This window comes from Atta cephalotes, assembly GCF_000143395.1.
Source record: "Atta cephalotes unplaced genomic scaffold scaffold00007, whole genome shotgun sequence".
Lineage (NCBI taxonomy): Eukaryota > Metazoa > Arthropoda > Insecta > Hymenoptera > Formicidae > Atta > Atta cephalotes.
The window spans coordinates 3,763,122-3,776,601 of NW_012130071.1; the positions used below are offsets into that span (position 1 = coordinate 3,763,122).

Here is a 13,480-nt window from a genome sequence, read left to right on the forward strand (position 1 = left end):
TACTTCACAATCAGGTTATATTAGCAACTAAATTCTCATTTCTTACAAAATGAAAGAAGCACTAAGGGCGAATTCTGATATTTTTCGATGTGAACGGAAAAGATATTTAATATTTCGATCATTTCCATCGATATTGAAAGACGCAAGTAAAATTAGTTTTTCTTTATCCTTTTTTTCAGTTATAGTATTCATTTATTTATACAGAATAGGACTTTTGCCTGCGATCGACATAAAAAAAATCCAAATCTTATAGTGGGAGAATGAAAAATCATGTTCATTATCGATACAATTTTTAGGAGTTTCTCTTTATATTATGCAATTGGTGTAAAAATTTGAAATTTGCATAGAAAGTATACTGAAAGTATACATATTTAATTTCTCTGTATCTTTTTCAATTGTGATTTTATTATATGTTTTTTTTTGTACATGATATTTAAATTTCAATTTACTGAACAAAACTAAAATTTAGTTTTATATAAAAAATTAATTTTTCTACAATCACAATATTGTTATGTACAAAAATATTGACTTGTTTATTTTTTAAAGTAATCAATTTCTATGACAAATTAGATCTTTTAACAGGTCTTTGACATTCACGAAAATTCTCTTCAGTCAAAATTCATTTTCAATATAAATCGGAAGAAAAACGGTATATCACGAAGTACATTGAAAGGAAAAGAGCAATTCTGATATCGTTTGAAGCAGCGAAAGAGGGATAGATTGAAGTGGGATGGAAATTCAAAGGCGCGTTGATTTACAGACGAAGATTCCTTGAATTTCATTTCTGATCAAAAGAGTAGTTCGGTCAGCATTTTGCAAAATGCGAGGGAATAATTTTAATGACCTACGAGCAAAATCTGATAAGGGAAATACTTGCATAGTAATCCCTGTCATATTCGCAGATTAATTGCGAAATGTAGTCGGCTATCACCATAAGATTAGTTGGCTTTATTGAAATGTGTTCATAATCTCAAAAATTAATTTTTCTTTCGCAGCTTTGAGCGACAAGAATTTTCTTTCAATGTCAAATTACATCTATTATTAAATTTTAAATTAAATATAATTGAATATCTTTTTAAATTATATCCTTTAAAAGATATAACAGAACATATTCGTGAAAAACACGTGACTTAATTAAATATTACGTAATAGACGAAGAAGTAGAATTTTTTCTCATTATTTATCTTAAAACATATTTATCTTTTTTCAAATAATTTTCTAAGAATTTATTCGCATAAGAAAATTGATAATGAAGCCGATTTCTCGATCGAGGATTCTCGACTTTTATAAATTATATACATATACACATGCATGATATTGTAATTCGATTTCCAAATATTCAATATAGTAAGTCAATATACACCACCTAGTATGTTCATTCATCGCATCTTTGCATGCTTTTTCCTACACTATCTTTTATTTTAAACTTCTCCCTGAAAAACAGGCTACAAATTCTACACTATCTGCTCCTATTATTTCTTTTCTTTGTTTCCATTCCTATTGTTTATTTGTTGTAATTAACATTGTAAATATATAGATTGATATGTGATAAGTAATGAACTTCCTCTGCTCTTCCCTATTCTCTTACATTCAATTTTTTCAATTGTTTTTGTTGTTTCCCATCTGAATGTCTTTGATTTCGGAAAAGTATTTGATATTGAGGATTTGTAGACATACTTTCTTTTATTTTATTTATATGTATATGTGCTAATATGGAAGAAAGGAAATTTTTTTCCAATAACTTTTACTTAATTAATGTGAATAATAGTTACAGAATTTTCTTACAAGAATTATGAGAAAGTTAATTTTTTACTAAAATGTAAAAAAAACAGATTTAATATTTCTCCGTGATATCTCTATTGTTTTATTTTAATATCGATGAATGTTCCTCCACATACGCATAAGATCGACTCGGCTCTTGATCCCTTTGTTAGTCATGATATTATATATTTTTTTAGAGAATAGGCAGTCAAAGAGCGAGTACGAATGCATATTGAATAACAAAAGAATTTTTATTACTATTATTATATCGTTCGTATCGATAACATATATAGCAACTATGTTAGTTTACTCATTGTGATTATATTATTACATTTCATATCAATGTAAGCGGATGGTGCGTATTAATCGTTGGTGCCGTAATTATTATCGTCCTCGAACATGTTGCACATATCATTTCAATCAAATTGCAAATAGGTGCTGTTCTCTGAAATTATTGTACGCTTATATATATATATATATATATATATATGTTTTGTCTCTTAGTTATCATATATCCTGAGATTTAATTATTTATGAAACGTTATACAGGATGATTTATGAGAAAATTTTTTGTTTTTAAATGAAATAAAATTGGATTTTCTCTGAGTTACAATTCTATTGAAATCAATGACTACTCACAAAAGTAAGAGAAAAAAATTATTTCTTATAACAAATTCTTACAAAATAAAATATATAATTAAATAAATCGGAAGGAAAATAAAAATGATTGTAATTTATTTTAAAATATATTTTCTATAAACCATCTTGTGCTCCATAAATTATCTAAACAAGAGGCGTCAGTAAAAAAAATATTACTATCATTGGGGTATCTCATATTTAACAAACATTTAATTAGCAAATTTAAGTGCAAATTAGTAAATATTTATACTTATAAACGTACTTAGATAAATAATCTTCGTTTTCCGAATGAAAGATTAAGTAAACACTTTTTCACTAAACTTTTGAGATGATATATTATAATATACATTTTAATTTGTGTTCGAAGTGATTATCATAATAATGTTATAATTAATTCTCTTTACACGGCGACGCAAGATTCATATTGTCTTCATCGATATTTGTGAAGAAATTTTTCATAATCTCCAATTAAATTGTACTTATATGTCCTGATAGATAAAATGAATATGTAATTAAGAAAAAATACGCTTCCATATCTCATAGATATATTCTTTGCGCTGTGCATCTAATTGGTATCATTTATCTATTGATATTTGAACCAAAGTGAGTTTGTATAGTTCGCTCATTTTGCATGGTTCATCCAGGTTGATCATTAACTCATGATGTTATCGCTGCTTTCTTTCGTTCTTTATTTATCAAATTCTTCAAGTATGAGGATATTCGTATAATGCTAGCTATTGGAAAACAAAAATTTGAAGTTACAGTGCTCATAAATAAAAATTTAATATAAATAAAATAATAAAAAAAAATGTGGCAATATTACGGATCGAAATTGTGAATTAGACATTAAAAAATGTATGACGTAATTCTCGTTGATAGAAATAATTATTTAGCAAGAAAAAAATCGTCACAAGTTAAGATGATTTAAATCTTAAATCATCTGTAATTCAATTTTCGTAACTAATTTGAAAAAAATTATAGAAAATTGGTTTTAAATGAAAATAGAATATAACAAGAAATATATATATATATATATTTATATCTATAATATATACATTTTCTAATATCATTTAATTTCTAATATATTACAATGAACAGTCATAATTAATATTTTGAAGTTAAATTTTCCAAAATTTTCTTCTTTTTTTATCAATCTAAAGATTTTTATTATAATTATAAATATATAATAAAACTTTTAAGAGAAGAAAACATTGGAAAATCTATAATTTCAATATATTATTGACTGCTCATATTAGGAATTATTCATTCAATTTTAAATTCATGTTTTTATCAGAAATGTGATGTTAAATTTGGATTTCATCTCGTATTAAAAGACCAGATTTGATTTTTATATTAAAAAAAAATAACATAACTCATTATCGAATTGGATTTAACTCTAAATACAGCGAAAAATGAGAATTCGAATTCAATATAATAACTCTTCGAGAATCTCGTCAAACGCACTTCTTCGCACTTCTTCGCGAGCAAGAAGAATTATTATGTAATGCTGCGTAATTTTTTTTTCCGCGGGACTTATATCCGTGGCTTGAGGAAAGGTGCTTTAACCGTGATTCTTTAATTAATCCCTGATTTCAGGGTATGACATCCATCAGGGAGACTGGCATAACGAAGTTATCCCATAGTAGGATTAGAAGGCTCAAAATAGGAACGAGCGAATCGATTGAAGGGACCGATGACTTTTCACGAGTTTTATGACAAATCTTTTTCGCCCTGCGGAATCTCGTTTCGCTAATATTCAAAGAATAGGCGAAAGTTGTACCAAAAGTTGGCGAGCTCGTTCTAGATCACGAGAGAAAAATAGAAAGAAAGAAAGAGAGAAATAATTTTATTACATACTCTAGAATGAGATCCCCTAAGAGAGCAGAAAAGATATACAAATATCGAAAAAGTGCAAGAAGGCGAATAAGAATGTATGTTTGTGTGAGTGTATATGTGTGTGTGTGTGTGTGTGTGTGTGTGTGTACATGATAAAAGAGAAAGAATGAGATGCAGCAAATGAGAATGTGAGAGAAAAAATGAAGTTATAAAAAACGAAAGTACACAGATCGATTATCTATATGTATAGCGAATTTCAGTTCTAAGAATAAGAGTCAATTATATTAATCAGTGTGGAGGGGATGTTGGTCTCCGAGAAAACAAAAAAAAACTGATATAAACGTGGATACTACAAGTAGTACAAGGAACTTTGGATGTATTTTGATTCGTTCAGATGTGACGTATCTTCCGAGATGTACAATACCAGCGACATCGCTTCGGGACAATCTTTCGGCAATAAGAGCGAAGAATTTTCATTGCAACAGTTTTATTTCGGAATTTATCTCGCGAATAATGACATTCATTGCACATTTATTGTAGCATTTAACAAATCGTATAAAAAAATAGATGAAAAAACTGGCAGAGATAGAAACTATATATTTATATATATATATATATATATATATATATATATATTACATATATATATTTATGTATATATAGTATATCTTTGTCACAATAATTTCGATTTAATAAGTATATTTATACGAACAATCAATTTTATCAAACGAGAGAGAGAGAGAGGTGATATTAAAATTGTTTTTGCTTTGGTTTTTTATCCACATTTCACGAATTTCACATGAACGCACTTTGTACTTGATTTATCTTGTCGAATGTAACCGAGCTGGAAATTTACATTGGGAGAAATTCGATTTTTCCAAATTAAATTTGGTCATTTTATTCAGATGAACAATTAAGGATCAGTCGACGTTTAACATTCGATACTGTGTATCGATCACACGTAGTTCACTCGCGACAATAATTCACATCACACACGACACAGAGTGTATCCCTCACAAAATCGTTATGTGAACATCGACTCGAAAATGCCTAAATCGAATTCTCACGATTGGAAAAATCTGGAGAATTCTCAGCGAATCCAACGAATATTTGCAAATTTCGCTCGAGTTACATTTTACGTTAAATCTCATTATATTCACCGAATCTGCTCTGTAAAAGAATAATTACTTGGTTTTTTATAATCTCATTCTCTTTTTTTATAACACTTTCAATACTATTTTACAATATTTATTTATATTTTAAAATAAAGATATTATTTGTCTCTTACATAAGTCTTACAAATATAGACGTCCTCACTATATTATAGTTTTGTACTTAAAAAGTTTTGTATGAAAGTATATTAATTCATAAATGAAAATGATGTATTTACGAACAAATTGCACAAATTGATGAAACAAAACACTTTCTCCAAAAGAATTGCACCTGCAGCTTATCCAAAGTTTTATAGGATATCATCTTTTTTCAATACTCATCTAGCTTTAATATTTGTACATGAAGAATTACTGTGCAATACACAATAAAGAATGTGCATAATCATTTTGTAGATATATATATCCGACAGCACTATAATAATCATTTACATTATTATTCTAAGATCTGTTTAATCGGATCTAAAATACATAGCCGAGTCGGATACTGTCCCGCCGCGATTGTCTGCCATATTGTTAATGTATCTATTGTAAATGTTTGTATGTATTGTAAAATGTATCTTGCTTGGAGAGGCGACATATCTTAAGTTATAACGTTTCCGAGAAGATGAGAAGATCGTGAGGTGCGGTTCGCGCAATTCACGCCCACGTTGCACGCTCGCGCGCTCGTCCCTTTCGTTCCTTTCCTCCTTGACTTTACTCCTCTCTTTGCTACGATTCGCCATTGAAAGATATCGTTGTAGATTCCGTCGGATTCGGTCAATTTCCGACAGCGAAATCTGCAAGGAAAGGATGCGGAAAAAGGCGCGAGTCGTGCGGGGCGCGAGTGTCTGCTACACACATTTATGTACACATATACATAATATATTGTATAAGCAATGGCAGAACTACTACGAGTCATTATATGCGACATTGGAATTTGTATATCATGAACGAATTAAAAGAGGAGAATCTCCTGAATAATGATTTGGACATTATTAATCCGCGGATTAATCCGATGATGTTGTAAGGCGGTTTAGTTGGATCGAAGAGTCGATCGTATTCGTATTAGAAATTTACGCTCAACAGTAAATATGAAAATTGAGTACAATAATAATTTAGAATTACAATCGCCGAAGAATTAAACTGCTAAACGCATGATATTTAATTATGATATTAAATTATGACATTTAATTGACAAATTAAATAATAATTTATTTATGTGGTCAATGCAACTATTTAGTATGAATGTGATTCGACTCCTTTATCCGCTTATCCTTTTCTTTTTTAATATGATTCATACTCCAATCCTATTGTTCGCCATCAGTTTACTAATCTGCAACTCGCGAGCCAATTAACACGCTTTCTAACATTGCTTGATGTTCTAATCCTGATTATACGAGGACGTATGCAGGTATGTGCCAATTAAAGCATGCCTTAATTTCTTAAATAAAGCTATGTGATAAATTCGTCTGTATGGTTGCCATAATTTTCTCGTAATGATTTTACCATTCGATTAAATTTTTTGTGCTATCATTCAATTCTCATAATCATCATGTCCTGTAAATTTATTCTATAATTATTCAAAATTACTCCTGTAATTTTGAATAATTATAGATATCTATATGAATTTTGAGAACATTGAGATAATACAGAATTAAATAAATTGTTTTTTTTTTTAGTCATTTTAAAATATTAATATTCTCTGTGATTTTTTTGTGTTATTTTTCTTACAATTCATATATTATTGACTGTTTTTGATTTTAACATTGCTATTACAAAATTTAATATTACTGCAAGCTATTAAAAATATTATAAAAAGATTGTTTTTGATAACTACTTTGAATTATTATATAAGCAGAATTTATAATCAAACACGATGCACTTACGTTATCGATATAAGAATTTTCTGTATCGTAGATTATTAATATTTCTTTGATGAAGTTTTTTTCAAAGACATCGTGAAATTAGAAACTTAATAAGTATTTTAATTAAAGTTATTAAATGTTGTAAATTGCGTTTATAAAGGACAAACTGCGTTAAAGTTACTGGAAAACGCTGGTTATAAAGACATTTTATTTCTCATTAAGGTCAAGTAATTGAGCATTGTTTGATTACAAAATAAATTCAGACGAATATTCAATTTATCAAAGATAACAATGCATAACCAATGATTTCCTTTGAATGTACATTAACCTTAATCATATCGTTCGATGTGCATGCACTCCAATCTGTAATTGGCATATTCTTTTATAAGAAAAAAGGTATTAAGACAACGGAAAAAAACTTGAAGAAATGAGTGAATAATAGACGTCAAAACAAATAAACAAAGAAGTGAATATCAGTATAAAATTTAATTTCTGTGTGTATGAAAATGCTTCTTATGTATTTTCATGAATAATTTAATAATTCAGTAAACAATCTAACATTATATCATATATATCATTATATGTGATATAAGAGAGAAATCTTTTAATTAGGTTATAAATGTTTTAATTATGTATGAAATACATAAGATACATATATAGATTTGAAAAATACTGATAATATATCATACAGCAATATTAATAATTCTACACGAAATTCTGCATATTGATGCACATTGAATACTGAACTTCTAACTTATTTTTTACTTAGTAAGTTTAGTCAAAATAAATGGCTTTTGAAACAGCATGACACGATATTTCATTTGAAATGTCGTTATCGCTTATATGCATGCATTTGTGCAATGTGATTTGAAGTATATTTTATTGGCAATTTCAGTGCGTCTTCTAATTTACTCCTATTCCCAGTTCAAATATATTTGCATGACGGAGAAATAAAATTTATAGGAGCTCTCTAGTCTTTCCTCTCTTTAAAATTGATAATATTAAGATGATTCACGATCATTGAAGTTTTCTTACCATGACACACTTTTTCCAATCTGTTGAACTATATATTGTGTTCCAATACTTTATGTGTTGAAAAGACAAATAATTAAATGATACTATTCTTCTTTACATTTCAACAAAGATTTTATGTTACTTTTTTATTCACGATATGTAAGTCATATAATTTTTATTGAAAACTATTTTATTTTCTGAAAACGTGATTCTATCTTGCAATTTAATTAATGATGCACTTTTTATACTTTTCTTATTGAACCATCTATTCATTCTATCTTGATCGAAACGGACGTAGAGAACGTTGGAAGACGACACATTAGAGAAACGTGTGAGCTTGTGGCTCGTGGACCTGGTACAATTATCCTTTATCGCGATCCTCTAGGACAGGAACGATTAATCCACCGCGCGGCAATAACTTTTAGGGATTTGATTAATCAGTGCGAACACATCCCAGCCAGATAATCCTGATGTCCAGTACATTAATAAGAATTTATCAGTCAATTTAATTGAGCCATTCGAAGATAATTCAAATATCTACTATCCATTTCAATATTCTTACTTTCTTACGCATTATTTAATAACTATACTTCAATTAATAATTCTATTAGAATATATAGAAAACGCGTGGACTTGCTTTTACAAACTCCCATTTGTCACATTTTGTTAGTAGAAATAGATTTATATTTTCTTGATATCAATTCCAATCTGAGAACTTACGGCTATTAAATTAATGTTTTTAATTTTATCTTATTAATTCGAAACAGAACACTGAATATTATCTCTTTTCTTTCTAATTCCGTCATTTTAAATCACAGAAAGTTACATGTCGATACGTGAATAAAGTGTTCTCCAAATTGTTTCCTAAAATTCCTGGTTCTCAAATATCCTATATGAATAATATAATCTGAAAAGCGAGAAAGATTTTTTCGGCGAGCGTTACACGTATAAAGATTAAATTATTTGTTGAGATATGAACCGTTTCGAAGTTGTCACGCGAACGTTGCCTTTTATCCCTTTATCCTATAGCAGGTTCAGAAAACGTATTTAGGTACTTGGACTCTCCATGGGGACGAGTGCCGGACGCGGACTTTCTCAGACCAGCAACCAACTACCAATCATCACCATCACCAACCACATCCACATCTCCACAACCGCACATAAATACAAAAAAAAACAGCCTTATCCCTGATCGCTTCACCAGCACGGTGAGTCTTACTTCTTTCTTCTTTCTATATAATATCCTATTTTAATCCTCTATTGCGTGATTTATTAATCTCAAAAGTACTTGGTTACCTAAGGATCGAAATTAATTTTTCCCGTTATAGTCTAATTTTATATCTTGTTTTTTAAGACTTCCGAAAAAGATTTATATTTCGATTTTTCTTATGTATATAATTTCTTTTTTTTTAATTAAACTTTTAATACTATGCGTCATTAATAAATTATTAATGTTAGTAGCTAAAGAAATTCTAGTAACTCGAATTATTTAAAATTTAATAATAAGTTATTAAAATTTTTAATAAGTTTTTACTTTGCAAAAGTTCAAAAGTTAATTAGAAAGCCAGTTAATAACAAAAAATGAAATTGATTCTTCTATGAGAGAGAGAAAAAAGAAAATTGGATTTGTAATTGCATTACTTTTTAGGAACATTTCGTATTTTTGTGCAGTTTTCATATTTTTCATGACACATTATATAAATGATTAATAATTTACAATCTTGGTAAGTAAAATCATATTACCTAATATGAATTTAATTAATAGAATTTTATGGTTGCCACTTAGTTTATTAAGAGAAGTGCTATATAATTCATTTTAAAGCTTCTGAGAAATAAATATATTCCCTTGGGTTTCATGTACTTTGATGAGAGATAGCTTCTATTTTCTCATTTCGGAACCAACTGCTTTTGTCTATGCATATCTCCTTTGTTTACATTCTTAATGTAAAAAATTTTCACATTTATTAATTTGCTATAAAGACCAATATTATACTATAATTAGTATTAATTAGTACAATTATTATCGTTAGATAATAAATAATTATATTATTAAGTTATCAAAATAATGTCATATATTATAATTAATATTATTATGTAATAAATATTAATAATAATATTAACAAAATGTCAAAATTTTTCATCGTCATATTTTTATACATTTCATTTTCATTTTATAAATTTTATAAAAGTATAGTAATGGAGTATGATTCAATCGTTAATAAAGAAATAAGTATGTATTAAATGTTAATATATGTCGCTGTATTATTTTTTATATTGTATGATATATTATGCTTCTGAACGGAAACAATACAATATATTTTTCTGTATTTTATCCCTTTTTATCTGCAATTAATATATAAAAGAGAGGTTAACATAATATAAAAAAAATTTCACGGTTCTCCTTTTTTATACATTTACTTTATTTTTTATTACGCAAACTGTGTATATACAAAAAAACAACAATATTAAAGATGCCATTGTAAAAACTTTAATATAGATATAGTATACATATAGTACATATAATAACAATGACACATATTGTCAATTGTCATTCATCTTGTACTTTATTTTGTAGAAATTAGTGTGTGTTATGTAAAGTAATTTATTTCGTTATGAAAGTGTACATAATGCATGAATGAAGATTAAACTAATGTATTTTATTTATAGATAACAAATCTTGTAAACTCCACAGACTTGTCATGTCTATATGAGTTATGAAATTTAAATGCAATACATATATGAAGTATGAATGCAATACACAATGCAAGTGCAGTAAAATAGTATTTATAATATATGTGCATTTTATTTGTTACTATTTTAAGTACTGTATTCCGATAAATATTATTTGTTTTTGTAAAATTTATAAATGGAATATAGCATGGCATATATATGCTTTCGCATGCTTCGCAATATTTTGAGAGTAATGTTACTCTCAAAATATTTTGTGCATGTATTTATATAATATATATGTATATTTCGAAGATCATTTTTTTGAATTTCTTTTAGTATGAACAGATTAATATTATTTTTTAGTTATATACTTTTTAATTAATACGTATTTTTAAGAATTACAGATATATAATTTTAGGCCTGGGCGAATCGACAGCACAAATCGATTATTTTAAATAATTTGTGCCTATCAATGAACATATATTTCTAATATATTTAATTAATCAATTATCCAAAAAAATCTAAAGCCTAATTGATAAATTCATATTAAATGTTTCAGATGTACATACATAGAAAACATTATTCGTAAAATCAATTCTATGTAAAATTTACACATAGCTATCCAATCGATTTTTATAAGACATGGTTTTCTTCATTTACAACAAAAAGTTTCTAAAATCAGATCATAAGAGTAAGTTTTTTGCGTCTAAAAGATGTCTCATGTCATAATTTTAGACTTATGTTGTTTGGGCAATAACATTTCATATTTAGAATTTATATTACAATAACAGATATTAAATTTATAATTTAATATCTATTATTTATAAGTTCAATATCAAAACTAGTTATAAAGATTTATAACTAGCAATAAAATTTAAATATTAGTTTTACAGATTTTAATGTCGAGGATTTCAATGTTCGTCAAAGCCTAAACTATATATTAATGAAATAATTATAACAGTGGTTTACTTAATCTTAATATATTTCATTACATAAACATTTATTTTTTAAATATAATTATAATAAATATAATTATAATAAATATATAATTTTTAAATATATAATTCATTCATATTGAATATTACAAATACACCTAATTATATATTGTGTGATTAACCATCCAAACGATTGAATGGCATTACAGACAAATTTGTTTAAATAATACTATTTTTATTATTTGTTTAAATAATTTTATTGTTATACTTAATTATCATTTCTATTAATCTATTTTTTACGAGAAAGATTCAATCTAAATTTAATCTAAAGATTATCTAAATTTAATCAACATGAATTATTTTTTGTAACATTCGTCACATTGACGTGTCAATCAGCTGTAACAATACGTCACACTGCAATAAGCAACAGCGACAGCAACAACACATTACAAGTTCACATTACAACTTCAATTAAACGAAAATGAAGAACGTCAATAGTGTATCTAATTTTTCAGTGTGCAAATCGGGTTGGAATCACAACAATGGCAACTGCTTGGAACAGTGTCCATCTGGAACTTACGAAGTCCAAAGTGACAACGATTCCGGTGCTTTCTGTACCGTATGCCATTACTCGTGCCTATCTTGCAAAGGACCTAGTGACGCGGATTGCATCACCTGTCACGCAGATTCGATGTTTACGTGGAACAACGGAAAGTCATTGTGCGTGCTGAGTAGCATTTCCTGGAAAATGCAATCTACAGTGTGGTTCCACAGATTAACTATGGCATTTTTAGTCAATTTGGGCTTAATGATTGCTATTATTATTTACTTTGTGTTTACCTGGTACATCCGTAAACGAAAATCCGTCCATAAATATAGCAAAGTATCTTATTCCAGTAATGGTGAAATTCATACGGATGCAGAATTGGACAATACTTATGTCTATGAAAGCGAATGAGTCTATGACGATGGAAAATATTCTTGAAAGAAAATGTTTTTTAGAGCATTTTGAAAATTGTATTCCATATCTTTCAAAAATGTTAGGAAATGATACCTTGTATTAAAATATTGAATATAATATAATATTTTGGAGATATTTTTGGAAATATTTTCATAGAAAAAATATATTTTTATTTTCGTAGAAAATATTTCTAAAATAATTTCATTGTAAAGAGAGACAGAGAGAATAGCTCGAGAATATTCTAATAATATTTTGAATAATCATATCGTGAGAATATTTTTTATTAAATGATTTTTGTTTTAATGGTGTTTTTAGTTAAAAACTAAATAAATATTAAATATTTAAAAGTAATTTAATAGTGAATACATTTTGAGAATATTCTCTGAAAATAGAAATGTTCAGAAAATATTCTGAGGTTGTTTAAAAAAGGCATCTAGTAATTTAATAAATCGTAAGAAGTGAGATAAGAATTTTCAAAAACGTGTGTAAGTATTATAAAGTTATGTTTATTATATATTGCATGTAACAATATATATATATATATATATTACATATATATATTATACTATAATAGAATAGATTNTATATATATANATATATAGACAGAANAATATATATTATAACTATATTATATTATATAATATAAGT

The 13,480-nt window shown here is 27.1% G+C and overlaps 1 protein-coding gene across 1 annotated transcript in view; it reads left to right on the forward strand.

The window, feature by feature from the left end:
* The window catches only part of LOC105626928 (furin-like protease 1), a 39,128-nt gene extending 26,299 nt beyond the window's left edge, over positions 1–12,829 (forward strand). Inside the window, exon 10 of the mRNA XM_012208220.1 lies at positions 12,387–12,829. Coding sequence (XP_012063610.1) covers positions 12,387–12,829 — 443 coding nt within the window. The remainder of the gene's footprint in view (positions 1–12,386) is intronic.
* Positions 12,830–13,480: the final 651 nt, after the last annotated feature.